The sequence below is a fragment of the Andrena cerasifolii genome, chromosome 14 (assembly GCF_050908995.1).
Source record: "Andrena cerasifolii isolate SP2316 chromosome 14, iyAndCera1_principal, whole genome shotgun sequence".
In the NCBI taxonomy this organism is placed as follows: domain Eukaryota; kingdom Metazoa; phylum Arthropoda; class Insecta; order Hymenoptera; family Andrenidae; genus Andrena; species Andrena cerasifolii.
The window spans coordinates 6,388,864-6,409,641 of record NC_135131.1 but is presented as its reverse complement, the minus strand read 5'-3'; the positions used below and the strand labels follow the sequence as shown (position 1 = coordinate 6,409,641).

General features: G+C 45.1%; 2 protein-coding genes and 1 long non-coding RNA gene across 5 annotated transcripts in view; 1 reads left to right on the top strand and 2 right to left on the bottom strand.

Annotated features, from left to right (window-relative positions):
* Nucleotides 1-2: 2 nt before the first annotated feature.
* LOC143376465 (neuralized-like protein 2) lies at nucleotides 3-1,693 on the bottom strand. 3 transcript variants are annotated; one of them, XM_076826829.1, is made up of 3 exons: nucleotides 1,333-1,693; nucleotides 936-1,259; nucleotides 3-676 (listed from the first exon to the last, which is right to left on the bottom strand). In XM_076826829.1, the coding sequence occupies exons 1-3, from the start codon at nucleotides 1,691-1,693 to the stop codon at nucleotides 555-557; spliced, it is 807 nt and encodes a 268-aa protein (XP_076682944.1). In that variant the 3' UTR covers nucleotides 3-554. The 3 variants fall into 3 exon arrangements, with proteins under 3 accessions (XP_076682944.1, XP_076682945.1, XP_076682946.1); XM_076826830.1 differs by having other exon boundaries at nucleotides 3-673; XM_076826831.1 differs by lacking the exon at nucleotides 3-676 and adding an exon at nucleotides 698-736 and having other exon boundaries at nucleotides 919-1,259.
* A 311-nt stretch (nucleotides 1,694-2,004) lies between these two features.
* LOC143376466 (uncharacterized) overlaps nucleotides 2,005-20,778 on the top strand; it is a 46,840-nt gene continuing 28,066 nt past the window's right edge. The window contains exon 1 of the long non-coding RNA XR_013087098.1: nucleotides 2,005-2,138. This is a non-coding gene — a long non-coding RNA (uncharacterized LOC143376466). The remainder of the gene's footprint in view (nucleotides 2,139-20,778) is intronic.
* LOC143376461 (hydrocephalus-inducing protein homolog) lies at nucleotides 2,537-20,612 on the bottom strand. Its single transcript, XM_076826814.1, has 42 exons — nucleotides 20,466-20,612; nucleotides 20,116-20,309; nucleotides 19,828-20,027; nucleotides 19,568-19,745; nucleotides 19,381-19,505; nucleotides 18,618-18,698; nucleotides 18,381-18,504; nucleotides 17,699-17,791; nucleotides 17,150-17,607; nucleotides 16,951-17,051; nucleotides 16,037-16,169; nucleotides 15,823-15,933; nucleotides 15,083-15,325; nucleotides 14,776-15,008; nucleotides 14,214-14,334; nucleotides 14,002-14,138; nucleotides 13,095-13,352; nucleotides 12,724-13,024; nucleotides 12,399-12,659; nucleotides 11,975-12,299; nucleotides 11,592-11,900; nucleotides 11,286-11,530; nucleotides 10,866-11,162; nucleotides 10,486-10,795; nucleotides 9,563-9,782; nucleotides 9,025-9,252; nucleotides 8,644-8,948; nucleotides 8,131-8,290; nucleotides 7,716-7,911; nucleotides 7,371-7,604; nucleotides 7,139-7,308; nucleotides 6,871-7,075; nucleotides 5,544-6,115; nucleotides 4,905-5,040; nucleotides 4,553-4,843; nucleotides 4,184-4,399; nucleotides 3,869-3,982; nucleotides 3,562-3,795; nucleotides 3,267-3,494; nucleotides 3,030-3,175; nucleotides 2,783-2,966; nucleotides 2,537-2,713 (listed from the first exon to the last, which is right to left on the bottom strand). Exons 1-42 carry the CDS (start codon nucleotides 20,501-20,503, stop codon nucleotides 2,555-2,557), a joined length of 8,874 nt encoding a protein of 2,957 aa, XP_076682929.1. The 5' UTR covers nucleotides 20,504-20,612; the 3' UTR covers nucleotides 2,537-2,554.

Below are 20,778 nucleotides of genomic sequence, written 5' to 3'. Positions count from 1 at the left end.
CGTTGTGTTTATAGTATGCGTTATATTTACGATGAGATTGTACACGAAAGGGCGAGCGTAATGATTCGTGCCACTGTGACTGTGCCGTGTGACTATAAAAGTATTGTAGCGATAGATACAGCTAATACACTGAGAATGCTCCCTATCCCCCCTGGTTCCCATCGGAACTCAGGGCTGCTCTGTCAACAATTTCTTACATTATGTACACGTCAAAATGTAGCATTCAATTCACGCGAATGACAGACGACAAACGACAAATTCATTTATACGTATAACGACAATTATAACGTAAATAACACGTATGTTATATACACGGTAAATTATATGTATAAAGGGAAAGAACGGAGAAAAACAACCGCCCGGTAGGGACAAAAGCAATCTCATTTGGCGGGCTATTCCTCATTCGTCAAATAGGCTAACGAGTAGTGAACGAAAAGGCGACTCGTGCGATACGCGTATGGCGAGTTGCGAGACAATTCGAAACCGCATGTCGAGATCGCTACTCGACGAAGGTGAATGGTAGAGTCGAAGGGGAGAATGGAATGACGCGGGTTTCACTGTGACTGATACAGTAAGTAATCTTTTAGAGCACGCGGAAGTGGAAGCGAATCGATTGCGTCTCTCCTGGTATACTGTAGTATAGCGTCACGGCAGGCACTCTGCAGGGTAGATACTGCTGGAACACGTAAATGTTAAAAAAAGAGGCAGCAGATTAAGCCGGGAATCTACCGGGAAGCTAAGCTAAGCTAAGCTAAGCTAAGCTATGCTATGTGATGCTATGTTTTAACATAGCTTTTGGTGGAAACGGTTCCATAAGAATGTATTGAAGCTAATTCTTTTAAAACATGGCACAGCATAGCATAACATAGCTTAGCTTCCAGGTGGATTCCCGGCTTTATCCGTGGTAGGGTTTGAAACAGAGGAACGCAACATACCGCCGTACAGTTGAACTATCCTGACTTGTTTGGTGGTACCATAGATATCCACCACAGCACGTAAAGGTCCCGCCTTATAGGGTATGTCCTTCCCACACACCCCTTGATCTTCGCCGTTTATTATAAAATGCATTTCTGCCTTGTCAGAGCCAGCCTGTGGCACGTACATAATCCCGATACGGCTACCCGCGTCTGTAGGTAGGATATACTGAGAAGAATCGATTGTGTTTGGTCTAAGAGCGTTGTACGGAATAACTCCTCGAGACGTTTGCACGTTAACTCCGTCCGTTATCAGTTTCTTCTCCCTGGATGGTATTCCTTCACCTAGCAACGTGTATTAATGGGTTAATTAATCGCATAGTCCTAATCTAAGTAAACGGATGCGGCGTGTTCTCACCGTAGCCTGTGCCTGCGATACTCTCGAAGCTATCCCATATCGTGTGGCTCTTGGTAATAGCGAATATCCATGTGTGCCCCAGTTTCACCAGATTAGGCATCGCGTATTGCGGCAAACTGTTGGACACAGACGCTGGATCGATGAGCGTAAGCCCAAGTCGCATGTGACCGCTCCATCCTCGCTCGGTCTTCTCAATCTCTACCAGGAAGATCTCGCCTGGCTGCAGCGGCTTCTCGCTGAAGGCCAGGGAGTTGGCGAAGCTAACGGCGCGATACGCCACCGTGCTGTCCTCGCGGAGCACAATATTTTCACCGTGAGTAGGGTGGAACCTCGTCACTATCTTCCTGGACTTCTCGGTCATCGTGTTGGCTACTTCGAAGAAGTTTCGGTCCCGAGTGCCGGTACTACGAGTTAACGCTGTACGGACTCGTGTTTGCGAGAAACTTCATCGAGACGAACGATGTTCCGTGGGAAGCAGTCGTTAGACGTGCCAACACTCGCCGGGAAACAACGTGGAACGTGGATGCACCCTCCGCACGGAATGTCCGACTTGAATGACACATCGGAACGCTTTTGGCAATGGGTTACGCTTACGCTTACATGATTACTGGAGGCGGCGGGTGGTTCGGAGAGTGAGGTTAGGTGTTGATCGCGGCAGTGCTTTTTGCTTTTGCCGAGATCGTTGCCGAATGTCGCGGTCGTGCGGTACATTATTTAAAATAATCGTTGTTATAACAAACTTCTACGCCGGTTCCCATTGTGATTCCGATTCGTGAATGAGGACAGAAGTGGACGCAGAGTTAAAGGTATTTCAACATTACCAGATATTCTACAAATACAAGGGAAACAGCTGGTTTAGCGTACCGTTCGTTTCCCTAGCCCCATTTTCTCGCGTAATTTCTAACCTAATTCGAAGATTCTCTTACTACTAGTAATAACAGTTCGATCTCCTTCGATAATACAGTGTATATAGCTTTGTGGTATTGCTCGTGGCTTATCAAAAGAAGTGAAAAGCGAAATATTCAAATATTGTTGCGATGCGTCCCACGATCTCGGTCTTATCGATAGCACAGCGTCGCGGTCGCGACCACGCGACCATTAGACGTTACACGCACAGACCTCTTTCTATGCGTAGGAAATGATGATATTGCTATTTTGTTCAAGGAATAGTTTAGCCTAGATTTCAATAGATTTCATTGTTTAGTAAGAATACGTGTTTATTTCATTGAAAAATTCCTCTCAAATAGTACACCCAGTTGATATCAGAGAGGTCATGATCGGAGCAATACACCAACAACTTTCCTGTAACAGGATACCTTTCTCTCGTAACATTTTCATCGTCCTCTTCGTCCTCCAATAGACTCACTTTGATATCGATAACCTTGACGAAAATGTTGCGAAGATATCAGAACAGGGAAGATAAAAATTCTAAAGAACCACTGAATCGTACCTGCTTGGATCGTAGAGTCGTTGATAGCGTTTCTAGTGCAAAAGTCTCAGGCAGGTCGACGAAGAAATTGAAAGTCTTAGTTTCTTGAAAAATATTCCGGAAAGTTATCGATGTGGGTGACTCTTGGGTAATTACATAAGGTCCCGTGGGCTTTGGTAACGAGTACGTACCAATCAAAGGGAACCTACGAGATAAGCAGATTTCTTTTTTAATCTGTTCCTCTAGATTCACACTCTCGCATCCTTACTCAAAGACTCCAGCAGTATTGGAGGATGCCGTTAACGTTGCAGTGACGTTTTCGACATTGCACGGCTCGTAAGTAACGTCGATCACGCCTTCGCTCGATTCTGGCACTTGAATGCTTTTTGGACCGATGAAACTGTCGTTATCCACCTGCGACGTGATGTAACATCGTCATTTTTTTTTCCACAATGCTATCACAGTGGGTGAAAGAGATTCGATTGTTCAGGTTCGTTCGACGTACTGTGATCGCGAATTGAACCGCTTCGTTGGTATAGTTGTTGAGAAGCAGTGGAAACGTGCAAGAGGCTCCCAGAGTTGCGTTCACGCGAGTTACTTTTTCCGGAAGTGTTGGTGTGGCTTTCAGTCGTAACTCGTACGGAAAGCTTCCGAGTTGTTGGCAATTAATGTCGAGCGCCACGACAGATTCCTCGGACGGCAGTATTGGGTAATATGCCACTTGAATGTACTCCTACAGTTTACGGCGACGGTATCGTAAATGTAGGGGAAAAAGTGGGAAAGGAAACGCGTTAACTTACACGCGACAATGGCAGTACAGTTTTCGGCAGCTGACGAATAGTGACGAACGGATGATGACACTCTGCCGCGTACGTTACGGGCTCGTGTTCCAGAGGATTTTCCAGCTTTATAGTGCGACACAGCTCAGATCGGACCGGGCTTGTCAGTTTGATCGATTCGATCACTTCCGGCTCCGTGAGGTCGTACTCGATTTCGTAGAACTGATACTCGTTGTCCTCGTTGGTGAACGTCACCTGAATCGATTTTTAACCTGAATTAAGCACGAAAAGTGTGCAAGTTTCAACGTTGCTTTTTGACGCTGCGTACTTTGAAATGGAAACTTGACTTCTCATAGGAGTGGAAGACTGCGCGGTAGTCTCTTTGGCTATTCGGTGGAACGTCGATGGTATTATTCCCGACAAAGGTGAACAGGGGAGTATGCTATTGGGAAAAGATAATCTTAATATATAAAGCAGAAAACTTCTACATGTTTGTGCGTTTCTCTGTCACCTAAAAACTTTCGAACAAAAAATTTTTTTTTATAAAATCAGAATCTAAATTGCGGGCGAAGCCGAGTAGTAAAGCTAGTTGTATACATTCATAGTGGAAGACGCGTGATTCGACCAGAAGCGGAAATCGAACCTTTAATTCAGCTTTGTCGATTGTCACCAGGTCAATGTTGCAGCGGAACCGCTGTTTTCTATCGAGCCAGTTGTGGACGGGCAATAATTCGGTGTACTTCGTTTTCGCGGGGAACTGGCGGCAAATTTTCTCGAGAACTTGCGGAGGCGAGCTCCTCCCACGCAGGGAATAAAGTAAGGGAGCTCCATCGTCTGGTATTTTGAATAGCAGCGTACTCTACATGTATAGATATAAAATGTAAGAGGGAATAGAAGGGAAAGATAATATTTTGCGCTGGAAGAAAAATCCTGATGTCAAGTGTATATATGCACGTTGAAAATCAGTGGCTGTTCTGTTAATCGTTAATGTACGTATTACGAAATTTATTACAGTATGCAGAGCATCCTCGGTGTTTGTGACAAGAGGCGCATAAGTGACGAGGCAAGTGGCAAGTCCTTTGGCAGGAACGTGCAAGACCTCGTCGACGGAGAAATAATTGCCGGATACTTGAGGCTTGAGTTTCCAAGGTACGTTCGTATCATTCGCCACGATTACGGATCGCGTCTGGCGTTCGCGAACAACACAGTCGAAGGGGATGATCTCGGTTGCTTCTGGCAGTTTACAGCATTCCCCGCTAACTCTGAGCGTTAAGGGGCTGTGCTTCTCCACCTCTACGACTGCCTTAAAAGAGTAATAGATTTCATTGGAATGATGTGACGCGTGGTGCACTTGTGCCACTCACTTCACCCTCGATTGAACCGCGCTCCCTAGAAGGCTTCAGCTTCACAAGGAAACTTATGTCCATGCCAGGAGAGCAGTAGCCAGACATAGGGGTGATACTATAATCTGTCGGCAATTTCGATGTATTCCACTTGAATCTAAATTAATGAATTCTCGCGTTAGAACTTTGTTTCTATTTTACTATCGCGACACGCCGCGGTGGTGTTAGGAAAGTGTTGACGTTTAATCTAAATGAGAACCGAATCGAACAGCCAGTGGCGGATTTAAATTAAAAAAAATAAATTATGATTTTATCCAAACACTATAGTTTTTTCTGTACTACTACACTTAGCCGGTTTTTAGTAAACTACCTCTTCATGTTCTCGATATTAACACGATTCCACAATAATTAATATAATTATGTACTCTTTTGGGATATAAGAAGGCATCTTAAAACTTGTAGAAATTTTATTTATGTTCTTATTAAAGAAGGGTCGACATAAATAAAATTTCTACAAGCTTTAAGATGCCTTCTTATATCCCAAAAGAGTTTAATGCAATATTAACAGTAGTTTTTTCCAAAAAAATTCATAAATTTCGGGGTCTGTTACACGAGAATCCCCCCTTTAAATCTGCCACTGCGTGTAACACTTGGACCAACCTTGCCCCGATGTCTCCGGTGTTCATCAAGAGCACCGTAGCTTCTACGCTGCAACCCCGGACTACGGTGCCGAGAGAAAGACGGCTCCTGTTTAATCGGAATTCTGCCCCGATGCAACTTGCGCGCAGCACGAATAGTGGCAGCATCATGGAGGACGTGGAAAGGGCCACTTTGCTGGTGAATTGTCTGAGTCTGAAGGTAGGCCTGAAGCTGATCGTCACGTTGATTGTTTGGTTGGGTCGTACGATCACATTGGACGATGGTTCGATCCGTAGAATGTGCGATAGGTGCAGCTCCCCGGTTTCGAGCTGAGTATCGGTGGTCCAGGAACGTTTCGTTTCTATCACGGACGCGTACATCATCACCCTGTTCTCCTCCTCGTTCTCTTGGATCGCGCACGGTCGTGCACGATCATGATGCTCCTCGTGGCCGGCCAGATTTCGCATTAGATCAAACTTCACTTGGATCGACGCTGAGCCTTCGTTTACCACCGGCACTTTTCTGCTGACGGTCTTGAAAGCAGAAACGCTGCCGAGATCGATAAATTTGTCCCGTGGGTTCACCAGTCGGACCTGGAAAATCGGTTCCAGAGGCTTCAATTGATTCGTGTGTAATAAAAAGCACCGGTCCTTTTCGAGCCCATGCGAAGTTTCTGAATAGTTTTCACAAGCCCTTTTCCAGCTTCGCTCGTTTATTATTATTATTTATTTAGACAGGACTAGCCCTTAGTACATAGATTGTACAGTAATAAGTAAATATGTGAGGTAATATCTAGATACAAAGTATATGTTTATGACTTATTAAAGAAGTCTAATACAGTAAGTTAGATATTCTGCATATAGGACGGTGGTGGATTTAACAAGGCGGCCGATGAGCAGTGGCTCCTGGGCCCCTGCCCAGAAGGCCCCCAGGGCCTCATCCTTAAAAAAAATTATGATTTTATCCAAACTATATTTTTTCTGTACTACTACACTAAGACCGTTTTTAGTAAACTAACTCTTCGCTTTCCTGAAAAAATGGGCCCCTTCAGAAGGCCCCCTAGGGCCCCTTCAGAAGGCCCCCTAGGGCCCCATCATGAATAAAAATTTGACTTTATCCAAACTATATTTATATTCAGTACTACTACACTTAACCCGCTTTTAGTAAACTACCTCTTCACCCCCCCTCCCCCAAATGGGCCCCTCAGAACGTTTGCCACCTGGGCCTTTTTTCTTAAATCCGCCACTGAGCGTGCGCTTCCCTTGCTAAGAGCGTGGGTTTGAATAAGGGAAGAGATCTTATACTGATCTTATTTCAGACAATTATACACGCGTATGCTGTAACTTGCCTTGTAAGTGATTCCTTCGCCGGCGATAATGACTCTCCTCTCGTACCCCGCGTTGATCGTGAACACCAGACATTCCTGATACTTCGTTTCCTTCAGTGGTCGAAACACGATCGGTATAGCGATCGTTGAGTGAGCAGCGAGGGCCTCCGAGATGGAATTCATGTCGACTGATAGATGCGGCTGGTCCTCGAATTTGCATTCGATTCTACCATGAAATAAACGTTACCAGATATTAAGAAAGATCGGCAATGCTCGTACAGTATCTTACACGTATGCCACGTCTTCGGTGTTGGTCAGCAGAAGTTCTACGCAATAAGAGAGCGCGTTGTTCTCTCGTATGTAACAGGGGCCGAAATCGTGGCGAACGAAGCTGAAGTCGACAGCAGGCTTCCTCGAAGAAGCTCTCAGCAGAAATAAGTACGTGGGCCCATTCGAGATCTGGAATTCATTCCAGTGGTTCGACCCACGCGACGAGAGCAGACGAGAATCGGTTAGCTTACCTTCAACGCAAGCCGGTGATCTTTGATCGTTGTTTTCCGAAATGTGGTCAACGTTAGGCAACAGGTCGATCGAGATTCGGTAAATACGTGCCCTTGTTCTTGTGCGATCGCCACGCTGTAGGCTTTCTTGTTAGTTATCTGTGGCGTCATGCCGGGGTCCCAAGCGTATCGAAACATTACTTTGCCGGAATTCGCTATGTCGAAGTTGACGGTGATCGGTACCTTCAGCATCAGCTTTGGAAAAGATTGACGAATGCTCTAGCGCACATTCATTTACTAGTACGCCCACCCTATATTGGTAGCCAACTCGAGTGACTTTTCTCCAACAATGTTAAGCCAGCTCACTTTGCCCAGGTCGATTATGTTCTCCGAATCCTTGCTGGCTTCCACTGTTTCACCCGTCGCGTTCCAGTAAGAGACCGAAGATGCGACCTCGTAAACGGAGGCGGTCACAAAAACGGTGAGAGGACATTTCATCAGCTTCACGGCGCACTGAATGGAAAAGTGGAATTCGCCGACCCGGGTTGGATGATACTCGACCCTGTGGATGAATTAAAACCCTCACCGAGCCATTCCGTTCGTGGCTTCCCGCCGCGCCGCTCTAACCCAACGATACATACTCCAGTTGCGAAAAATATTAAATCAACGCTGATGAATATCGATTATATTCGGCCGATAACGCGTTAAAATACAAATCGTATCGTTTAAGAGTCAAGGGATTGTCGATTGAACTCCATTAATTGGAAATAACGATAGTCACCACAGTAGTTGTTCGCTATTCGATGGGAGGATTCCAGTGATTGGAGTGACGGCGAGTTTTTGAAATTTACCCTCGGAGTACAGAGACTCTTCCAACACGTTGAACGGTATGTGAAAATTCTCGTCGTTCAACAGCCTTATCGGATCTCGAACTCTGAATCCTAACAGCGAATAAACAAGTGCGTACTATGTACAGTGCGTTCAGTCGAAAAATGATGAAATATATCGCAATTGTTGGCTGCAATAACGTTTCATGCGGAGATGGGCAAAGATTTATTTGAATAAAAACTTTGGGCTCGAATAAAAGATAAAAAGTTTATTCGTTTCGGTAAGGATAACTCGGGTTGCCTTTATTCGACAACGGATAAAGATAAAGTATCTTTCATTCGATGCGATATTTAAATATTTGTTTATTTAGATAATGCCCAACTCTGGTTTCACGCTACGTTGCTTGGAAAAGTTTAACAGCATTGGTACACGTATGCAATGTGCAAATTGTATATTGAAACTCAACCCAAGATTGTTGGCTTCAGTTTCACGTGAGCGGTGAGGCAGTGCACCGAAGGTTCGGTCACGATGCCGACGACCAGAAAAAGGCACTCCAGATTGTATCTCTGGATGGAGAAGAGCCAGAAGGACTCGAACACACCGACGTCCTCTGCGAAGAACGTGAAAGCCAGGTCGGTTTGTTGTCCGCTTTCCGCCACCCCCTCGGACACTGTGCACTGAAAGTTCGATATCTCGCTGGCCAGACAGGGCGTTCGATCCTTCCAGGAAAAGCGGTAATCGTCTGCCGTTGGATTGATAAGGTGGAAGTTCCTGAAATCGATGAAGTATATATTTATACGGACTCGCTCGGTTCTATTTTCACCTGTCGCCCAACATTCAGTTTTACTTGACGTGATTCCCGCCGACGCCGACTACGTTAAATTCGATTGCCCTGACGTTCTGCCATAAATTAGGATCGTCCGCGTCGTATCCAACCGGGCCTGGTAGCTTTGGGTCTCGTCTGCCGCTGGTTACGTAGTCGGTCTCTTGCACGTCGAAATGGCAATACGGCAGTAAACTTCTCGCCGCGACGGGAATCGTCAAGTTTGTCTGCTCTGGATTCAGATTTTCTACCCTGCTCAACAACGTCGCGCTTTTCGTATTTCTATTTTCCACTTTCCCTCTGGCTTAGATTAAATGCGCTTAAATTCTAATCTTTGGGGATATGTAGAGGGATGTATAGGTAATTTTTTGGCTGCCCAAATTCACTCTGAGGGGGTGAAATTGACTCCTGAAAATCCGGCTATTTTCCGACTTAAAATTGTAATTCGCGAACTGTAAGAACTGTAGGTTTTAAAAATGACAGTCCTAATTAAAAGAAGTAGCTTTTAACCGGCCGTCACAGTGGTGTTTCCCTTAAGGACGACCCCCTACTTTGCACGTACCTGCACACAAGGTAGGCCTTGTAGTAGAACACGTCCAAGGGGGAGAACTTGAATGCGCATTCTATGGACTGTCCAGGCGGTATAGTACCTCCCTCCGGATAAATTGCGAACGGCAAGTTGTCACCGTCTAACCAGCTGTCGGTGGTCCGTTGCGAGAACCCAGCGGTGCTACTGAAAAGATCCGACGGCCTTGCGCTCGAAGTTGGTCTAGTGTTCGTGTCTGCGTTCAGAAACATTTCACAACCGTAGCGGGGATGAAATCGTTACTAAGGTCAGATAATTTCGCCGGTCTGAAGTTGCTTCGCGAGCAACGATCGAGGGGAAATCGGTCCCCTCCAGTGAGCCTGCTCCTTGTCTTCACGTTTTCGCTCACGAGGCTCATTGGAGGGCTAAAGGGACAGTTGCCCTCCCTGGCTTCTGAGAAAAGATCGCTTATTTTTCAAAACTGATCTTTGTTAAGTTTATATTAAAAAAGGGAATATTGTTTAAATTTCAGTTTTAATTTTTTAATTAAATTGGCACTATAAGATGGGTTAAAAAAGGCAAGGGGGGTATATTTTTCTTTACCATCATCCCAAAGTTACCCCCTCTCCTCTGGAAAAAGTTTCCGGACGCCCCTGTTGGAGGGGGCCAATTCCCCTTCGATCGCTGTTCGCGAAACAACTTCAGACCGGCCAATATATCTCAGCTCTACTACACTCCATCCCATGTAAGAGCGGACCCACGCCCCTACCGATTTACGACCGATCTGCGCAGCTCCCACGGCTCTCGCACACGTGATTGGTCGCAGCACTTTTCCCGCCGGTTTCCTACCAATCAACGGTATATATCCCTGCGCGGAACGAGTCCGCTCTAAAATGGAATGCAGTGTAGATCTAAGAATCGACATCATCGAAATCGCGCAATGCCACGGAATTATGTACCGGGAGGGGAGGACGTGGGTCGTCGTAAATACAGATTTGCGCTGTCGCCCTCGGCCTTTTCGCCTCTGTCGAAATTCTTGCGGGACACTGTGCTCGTTGTCCTCAATTTCCTCGGTGCGGAGAAAATTCCCCTGGACGATCCAGAGTTCGTCCGAGAAGCAGCCCCATACTCCGGGGACCTCGGCGTGGAAGTGACGTTTCGATCGTTTTCCATTAATCTTTTCGGATATTGTTCGTCCGTGATTATCTTCCAGGCGAACACTGTATTCACCACGCCCGGGTTCGACAGGGTAAACTTGTACTCTCGAGTCTGACGAACGAAATTCTCGTTGATCGGTACAGTAGGATATAATCGCTGGGATGGGAAAGTGCGTATGTACCTGGAACATGAGGGTGTCTTTGAAAGAAATCTCTTGGACGGGGCAGTGGTACTCGGAGAATGCCACCGTAGCGTTCAGCAGCACTTGGATGCATTTGCCTGTCCCAGGGACCACTTCGCATTTCGGCTCGATAGTAGGTTGCACCACCTTCTTTGATAGCACCTCCACCTCCTTCGGTTGGTCGACGATGTCGGGGTGCACTTTCTCCCATCGCACCTCCGTCTGTCTGTCATCCCAACCCGGGCCATCCGCCGAGTTAAGCGTCTCGATTTCCCACACGATACACTCGATGGCACTCTATCCAGTCGAACAGCAGATCAATGAAAGAATATGTAGCAGGTGGAACGTACCCAGGTCCTTTCACCCCTCTAGTCAACACACATCGGTGCTCCTACGTTTCGACTTGTACAGAGCATTTACGTTTATATGATTTGTAGGTTCCGATGCCAGAAAAGTAGCGACGACTTCCTTGCGCGTGAGATACTTGATGTGTCCGATCGATGGCACGAAGACAACGCTCGGATGCGCGCTCCACTGGAAACGGAACCACCGGTCCGTCGATTTATTGGCAATCTTGAAAGTCTTTTTGTACATTTTGCTAACGAAGCAGAGCCCATAGCTGAGGATGTAGGTCAGGGATACCGCGAGCGCCAGGCCATTCGAGACTACGGAATAGGAATCATCGCGCTAATAGACTAATCCAGCGACTCCTCTCGATTCCATTACCTGACGTCAGAGAATTCTGACGGGATGCTTCCAACGGAATTCTGCTGGCCCTTTGTCGTCTGTGGACGGAGTCCCGGTGCCCGGTGCTCGCTTTCCGCTTGTCCTCGTCCATCTCCAAACCGCACAGCACTATTGCCTCCATGTACGATTCCGCTTCGAGGTTTATCGTCAGATTTTCGTAGGGATTGTCAACGACAAACAGGCGAACTTTGCCGGTGTGCTTCCCGATTTCGTCGGACGAGAACGCCACCTTGAAGCGAGCCACCTTCCCGGGCATCAGGCCAACCACGGCGCATCGGTCGTTGCTCGCTAAAAATTTCGTCCACATTCTCTACCCGAAGCTTCGCGAATGGCGAACGAAACAGGTGGAATGAATGGTTCACCGGGACAATCGCTGTCTAAAATTTGCAAGAAACACTGAGTCTCCGCGGTGGCCGAGAAGCTGAAGAGTTCGTTCTGGTCCTCGTCAATCTCCACGATGATCTTCGCTCTAACGAAGCCGATATTCTCCAGAGCAAACTGCCTGTGGCTGACTTCGTCGATCAGTGTCCGGGGGAACTTCAAGCTGCCACTTTCCCGGCTTCCGTGGAGCGGTTCTATAATCGCTACTTCCGGAACGCAAGACTCCCCTACCAGCTTAACGGATAGCCGTTCCTTGTCTAAATGCGCCGGCAGGTCTAGCGCTACCTCTAGACTTGCTTCGAACCTCTGCGAAGATCCGCGCGCCGATTGAAATGTGGACATTCGAAGATCGTCCCGCAGATTGGGCATTATTCGAATAAAGACTCATTCGCGTCGCTTACTCACCTCTATGACGGTCGGCGTGAAAGACACCGTGACAGTTCTGCAGCTCATAGGAGGGATGCGCTCGTTCAGCGGTTCCACTTGGAACGTGTCGGGTTTGGCTGTCGCCGGCATCAACGACTCCGGCTTTAAGAGCACCTCGACGTCCGCGGTCACTGCGTTTCGATTGTACAGCCTGAAGCAAGTCGCGTGAGTGCTCGACACCCTAACGTGGCGGAAGTACAGACACTTCTCTTGACGCGCAAACACTGTGTGCGGCCCGATCTGCGCAACAGAGGCCAGAGGCGAGCAATCCTCTCTGAAGCAACGAAGCAACCGTAATAGCAACCTGCTTGGGACAATCAAAGTCTTGAATCCGTTCGAGCACGTGATTCTCTTGGAACATCGAGTCCAGATCCTGAAAGTCAATGCTCGGCACCGACGAGTGTACTGCCAGCGTCACCACTTTCCCGTGCCTGTCTTCGGAAAGGCTGCCGTCTATGAGAACAGTGATCTGCTCGTCCTGGGAGCCGACGAATTCAGGGCAACAGTTGATGGCGATGCTCTCCGTTTGGCCCGCGTCAACGTCACCCTCGATTTTGGTCACCGTCATTGGTCCCACTATTAGCTGCCCCGGTCCCGAGCGATCTCTGTTCCTCCCGGTAGCCCAAATTAGATGTTACCTTTCATGGTCGACGGAGAATGATCTGTAGAATTTACCTGGCCTCGCTCGTCCCTTTTCTGGACGATTTTTTACCGGTCCTCGAATCCACCGTCCTTCCCGTCAAATTCCGCTTTTTATCGCCACCCTCGCTAGTCAGCTTACTCATGTAAAGTACAGAGGGATGTCTCTCTGGCACGTAAATGGTGTAATGCAACGGGAACTTGCCGGTGTTCTCTATGTGCAGGTACATGGTTTTCTCCGTGCATATGGCCACCGTTCCGAAGTCCAGCAATGGGTAAGGATAGATGCGAAATCTTTGACAAAAATAGTGGGTGGTGAGGTGAATAACCCCATTTCTACTCGTGTACCGATTTAGAATCATTTCGTATTTTTTTTATTATTATTATAAGTGTTACGTTTCGACTATAGTTGTAGGAAAATAATTCTAAATTATTTCAACATTTACGAGAGTGTTGCACGAGCTCGGGGCTAAGGATTTAGATTCTTTTACTATTTTTAATTTTTTTAAGTAGGTAGAAAACAGATGAGTAAATTTAGGGTCGAAGGCATTTTATTTTTTATTTATCATTATTTTATGCTTTACTATTGTGTTGTAAAACCTCCCCATAAAACATGCAACTTATTTTTACCTGAAAAGGGAACAAATTATGTGAGCAGAAGTTAGTACAAATGGTGAGTAGAAATACGGCCATTTAGAGAATTATATTTAATTACAAATTACTAATAGTTAAACATCTTGAAATATCTTTCTTAAATAGTTTTTGAGTTGGTTGATTTATTATTAAAGGATTAATCAATTACTCTGCAAATTTTAATCACAAACCAACTTTGTACACCTTCTTCTTGACGAGTAACCTCTTAAATGAGCAGAAATTGGGACATTCGCCTTACATACATTTGAGCAGATATCGGTAAAAGGGGTTGAAGTCTATCGAACGGTACCTGGTGTAGTATGCAACGAGAGAAACTGCGAGCGGGATCTCAGCGACGATCGTGGTCTCTTTATTCGCATCGACCAAGTGGCATTTTAGTATCGGAGCCTTTTTCAGAATTAATTCGTTCTTCGGTATGAATGCCACCTACAACAGCAGGTGGTGCATTGGACGCGCGAAACAACGTATGCGTTTTCTCTCGATAAATATCTGTGTACAAACTTGCACGGTTCTCCGCGCGTTCGGGGGTACGGAGCCTGAGGTTGGAGCAATTTCAAGATCTCGCCTGAAACTCGCGGGCAGATTTAATTTCTCCAATTTCCCTTTGTCTTCTAACGTAATGCTGTAATGTACACAATGACTGCCATATATACATATTAAGATAACAGGGGAATGTTCAGGTAGCGATGATAATACTTTAGGGTGGCCCTTATTTTCTACCTTCGATTCCTTTTGCTCTCTCCCCCTAACATGGTTCCATTTCACAAAAAAATAGTCCCTGAAAAAGATTACTGCAATCGGGTAATAGGAAAGGGTGTCAACCAGGCTTTAAAGTTTAGAATTCACCAACGGTTTGAATTTGAAGAATTTCTAAAAAATCGTAAGCCCTATCCAAATTTTGTTCAAATAACATTAAAGGAGCATTCGATTTTCTACAATTACTGTACTTCAGGGACTATTTTTTATCAAATGGTACCGTTCTAGGGGGTGAGAGCAAAGAAATACAACAAAAAAATTTCGACACGTGTAAATAAGGGCCAGCCTAGTGGTACGTATTGCTTACACGTATTTCACTTCGTAATCGCCTCGGTTTCTTATGACGAACGAACCGTTTGTGAGCTGATGGACCATTATGCATTTCAAATCAATCGGGTTCGCATGCTCGATGTCAACCGCAACGTCGTAAGTTTCGCCTGATACGAGGATAACGTCCGTGAAGATCGGCTCTTCGTCTTCTTCTTCTTGCTCGCGTAGAAACGCTTCGAAAGTCATGGATTTCTGGTCGATCACGCCCACCTGCGATGGTTTCAGCCGCAAGCGATGATTCCCCGTGATGGTAGGGACGTAAAGCGTAACGCAAAGCGCCTTACCGTAACCCCGTGATAGCAGAACTCGATCTCCTGTTGGGCCCAGGCTTCGATCGCACCTCGAACAGGGGCGAACGTTATCCGAGGCTCGGGAGGTTCTGGGGCGCTTATTTGCCAGAGAATTGGCACCGCACTTTCGTTCCGAACTGTCAAAACTTGCGACTCTGTTCGGTAGAGAAGCGTGCGTCCGAACGACAGCGCTTTTCCGTCCAGGTGGATGTTCAGCTTGGTGCCCTCCACTTGCAACTGAATCGTTCAACATTGGACATGGTTTGAATATAAATCCGGGGCTAGTATTCTTATAGATTGCCACAATTACAAGCCGTGGCTGTCCGGAATAAAATTGTTAACTCTCGAAAACAGAAGAATCATATCAGATTAAGGCATCGTAATCTTTTTAACGTAATAACTCATCGAACCCCCTATGGCAAATATAATTGCATCGATCGCATATGTAGCATTGCTAATTCTTATCACGACCAACTTGACTTTTTCTCCGATTCAGTAGATAAGATTCGTACAAAGCTTTTACGACTGTTGCGATGAATGTCTCATATTGTATATTCATGCTTTTCTTTTTCCCTTTTCTTTTTCTCTCTGTCTTTCTTCCGTAATGCGCGTCGGTTTCTCTACCTCATTTTGTAATTAACTGTACCAAACCGTTGCCTAACCCGTCTATTGTAATTAAAATTAAAAAAAAAATTAAAAATTAAAATATCGTTTCATACGCGTTGCGCGATTACCTGGAGCACTTCGACCTTTGGATTATTCTTCACGCAGAAATATAGTCTCTCCGAAATGGTACCGAGCTTCGTGGCAATGGCTGATAACACCAAAGTCTCGCATTCGCCAGGCTACGTAGATTTCACTTCTCGTTAGGGAATATATAGTTGGGTGCTAAAATTAACAGTAAGCCTAATTAAGGCTAGAGTATCGTTACTGGTACTGATGACGCACAGCGATCAAAAGATTCTCAGGCTGGATGGAGAAACAGACCGGATCGGCGATACTTTCCGCGAATGAGAACCGCACATCCGCCTCCAGTTTCGAAATGTTGCAGAAATTTAGCTTAGCCTCGCGACGGTGTGGACTGTTTAGGAATAACAAGTAGTGAAAAGTTGCGAGATTACAAGATTATGTATCGTTTGTTCTTAAGGGGACCAACAAGGGAAGATCCCGAACCCGGAAATTCAAAAAATTCTGAAACTTTGTGAATATGTAGGGGATTTCCTCCTGATTATAAAGCAATTTTTGTTTGCTGCTCAAATTCACTACGAAGGAAGTGAAATTAACCCCTGAAAATCCGGTTATTTTCTGATTTTGTGTTACAACTCGCGAACTGTAAGAGATAGGAAAAAAGTCTCAAGACAAAAGTTACTTCTTTTAATTAGACATATCATTTGGCAATTCCGTTGTAATTAGAAGGAAATCCCCTACATATTCACAAAGTTTCAGAATTTGTTTTAAATATCCTGATTCGGGATGTTCCCTTCTAAGTAGGCAGTCAGTCGGATCGCTGGAAAATAAAGTATTTTTGCGAATTAATTACAAGTGGATGGAAGCAAGCACAGACTAAACAAATATTTTTTTCAGACGACTGTAACGCCGTCATATAATAATAATATTAATAATAATAATTCTTTATTGCACAGTACACTTTACAAAAGAAAACATATGAGAAAGCGAGAATTTATATACTATATACATAAACAGTATAAAAAAACATTTTTTTTACAGTTTATAGTATTATTAAACATTACCCAAAAGTACTAGTCACAATTTGTATTCATCTCCTTGTAATTAATCCTGAAAAAACTACCTTACTTTCGAGCGATTTGACTGCCTAGTCCCCTTTAGTCATGAAACTGGACCTTTTGGTTTGCCCAAGTGCCAACACCGATCCCATATCGAAGATTCCAGTCTCCAGGAAGTATGTAGGGCCATTCGCGTCGTTCACCTTTGCGCTTTCAATCTGTCACGTGTTCGTCGGTAGAGAGAAAAATATAATGAGAAAACTATACAAGCCGAAAGCCCCAATGCCAGATATGCTACTTAATATCTATTTATTACTTGCGTAAAAATCGTGGGAGGATTCATGTCCAGCCTCGGTATATCGGCGATGCCAGTGACTTTGAGTTCGTAAGTGACATTATTTCCACCCAGGATGGTGAGCGCGTAAGTCTCTTCGTAGAGACCCGTTTCTTCCGGCTGGAAGCGTATCTTGAAACTGTGCGATTCGTTCGGCTGAAGGATCCATCGAGGCTTCAAAGGCTCCTCCACGATCACCTTTGAAGCGGAGACGCCCCTCGCGTCTTCCCTTTCGGTCGTCCACTCTACCCACGACCGATCCTCCGTTTTGCTCGGCGATATTTGCTCTCCCGTTTTACGCGACGATCTTCGTCCCCGCCTTTTGCGAGTCCCTTGATTTTCTGCGCGACTCTCTCGCAAGCTCGCCTCGTTGGCCTGCATCGGTTCGCTGATCGGCAAGGCTTCTGGTATCGGTGTCAACGAGACCAGTCCATAAACGTCTGTATACGTAAGTAGGCATTGTAATTGGAACGCTCGTCTTTCTCAACTGTACCCGCGAGATAGTTAAAACACTTGTTGTTAGTAACGTACTTCCGTGAAGCTGTCTCTCTCGTTTTTGGATGTTTCTTGAGGCCAGGGTGGAATAGAGCTTCGGCTGAAGATCCGGCTCTTTCGCGACCTCCGCTGTTGCGAAATTCTAGTAAGTGCGCAGTTTACACGTTTACACAGCGCTGGATTAACCAATAAGCAGAATACCATAGGACCATAGAAATTTTCTGAATTTTAAAATCTGACTTTTGTTTGCACGAATATTTGTTTGTTAGTGGGCTGGCTTTTTTAACCGACTTCAAAAATGAGGAGGTTATAGATTCGACTCGTATATTTATTTTTTTTTATGTTTGTCCCCGCATAACTCCTCAGCGTATGCATCTTTTTTAAAATAAATGTAGTTATGTAACTTAAATAACTACAAAATAAATAAAAAAATTAATACCGACTCCCTAAAACAAAAAATGCCCTAAAAAGTAAAAAATAATTTTTTCCCTTATTTAATCTACGACTATCAATTTTTTATGTCGGCGCCAGATTTACACAGTCAAAATGATAAGGCGCCGACATAAAAAAATTGATAGTCGTAGATTAACTAAGGGAAAAAATTATTTTTTACATTTTAGTTCATTTTAATGTTTTAGGAAGTCAGTTTTAATTTTTTTTTAAATTTTTTTATATCGATGAAGTTCACGTATCGGACATTACGTGAATGAGAACTTACAAAGAGCAGATTTTGCCAGAATGTTTTCGCTCATCCGAGCAACTATTGTATCGTTGATGGTGTGCTGCCAAGGATCGCTGGCCTTTACGTACCACACGTGGAATTTTTGTTCCTCTGGGCGTGCCTAATTTAACATTTTCTTTCAACCTTTATTCACTTCTTTAAGTCAGTCTATTTCTTTATCAAATATTCCTCCGTTACGCGTAACAAGTACATACGTATCTTGGACGATATTACCTCACTGGCGGTATCTAGAGGTTCCGTGTCCCTGGACTTGGAACTTCTTGGTCCCCTGCTTCTCCCTGCGGAAGCTGCTTCCTGAGAAGAGGGTAGTAAGCTAAATCTTAGGAAATTACCAACTTGCGATATACGTATGCAGTGGCGCACTCAGGATTCAATCTTGTGGAGCGCCGAGTTGCAGGGATACAAATTTTTAATGAAAATTCAATAAAATTCATTAGGTGATTACAAAAATTAATTTAAGTGGTCTCCCTACCTTGACGAGCGAAAAATGATGCGATCTTTGGGAATTTTTAAAAACAAAACCATTAAATATATTCACTTCCAGCTTTGTGGTGTTATTTATCAATCTTTAGAGAATATGAACAAAAAAATTATATGCAAAAATAGTGGTTATATCCGGAGATATAGTGCTTTAAATAGAGCGCCAATTTTAAAAACATCGTTTTGAGAAAAGCACGTTTAAAGTTTTAGGTACGGTTTTTTTTTAATTAATTTTTTTTAAAATGTTCCCCAAATATGTACAAATATAGGCATAAAGTTTGCAATTAATATAATTCGAGGGTTTCTCTTCAAAAAAATCCCAAATATCGCGCTCCTTTTCAGGCCGTCAAAGTAGGAAGACCCCTCAAAGAATAAAATCCAGTTTTCTTTTCTCCTTACCAAACCCCTTCTTTGGGGGTTGCCAGGGCACCTTGGCCCTCCGAGTGCGCCACTGTATATATATATATTATTTACGCAGTAGGAAAATACAATGTACTTGTGCGATAGTCCCTTTTATGGGATCCCAATTATGAATTACGTTCTCTATAGCGGAAAGATCCGAATAGTATCGTTCCATGGCCATCGCGACTTCTTTAATCTCCCTCGGGATGTTTGCTTTGCCTAGGAATTTATAAATCACAGATTTCAATGCCTCCGGAGACTTTCACGAGCGTATATGTTACCGCGTCTGGAGCTGTCTCTGCTTCTCGTTGTTTTAGTTTTGCCAGAGGTTTCCCGTCTGCTGGAAGCCGGCCTCGAGCTCGTCGACTTTTTATTACCACGCCCGCGCCTCGCCGACTTTACGCTTCCCTTCCCTTGTCCCTTGGCTGTCTTTGAGCCGGAAGCACGCCTACGAGTCTCCTGCAGTACCGAAACAATTGCATTCCGTGGATAAAAATCGACGACGAATCGAGCCGGTTTTTGCTAGAAGAATTTCTCGGACTTTTGCGGGACGGTCCTTTTGCTTCAGGGAGTGCATCTTCCATTGAGCGAATCGAGCTCGCCTGCTGGACGCCCTCTCCTTCTTGCCAGGCAGGATCGATTCCAGGTACATGATTCTCTCCTGGTCGGTGAGCAGATCGTAGCCGGACGACGACATCTTTTCGACGGCCTGGATCCATGCGCTATGTTCGGCCGCTTTATCTGTCGCAAATATTCCACGCATCCCCTTTTGTGCCCCTTTGCATCGACAATCTTCCGATGCGTCTAATTCTCGAGCCAGAGATCTTACCGTATCTCCGTGCAAACTCCTCGGCTTTGCGATTGTAATCGGCCATCGAGTTAAGGAAAGTAACGAACAGAAAGTACTCTGCATGGCCAACGATCCGTAACAGAAGAAGCAGCGTGTCGACGACGCTACCGCGGAGGAAATCGCTTTCCAAGCTTTGCAGGACGAAGCCGCGTTTAAAGTCGTCCCCGGATAATCTGCGAATAATTACTTCACACTTTTGTTCGAATAATTTCTAATAAGAATTGCGGATGAAACGAAGCTACCCTCGAATAACGAATAATTTTTTATTCGAGTAGATTTTATTAATAAAAGTGATAGGAATTTATTCGAATAATGCCAACTCTGGGTACCTTTCTTCGAGAGCCTCGGCGAGCATCTCGGAGTCCATTCCGAGGAGCGAAGTCTCCTTTTCCCTGCCACCTCCACCAGCGCTCCTCGCGCTAACTTTGCCTCTTGAACCAACTATCTGTTCCAGCTGTTTCACAGCTTGAACCCTGTACTCGTATCGACTCAAGGGATCCAACCTCTCCAGTGTATCGCGAGCGGGAACTTTATCGAATTCTTTCAAAGGATCCGGCTGTTCTGGAAGCCGAAGGGCTTTGACTACTTTCGTCTCAGCGTCCTCTGAACCTTTCTTCCCACCGGATTTCTGCGCCCTAGCTT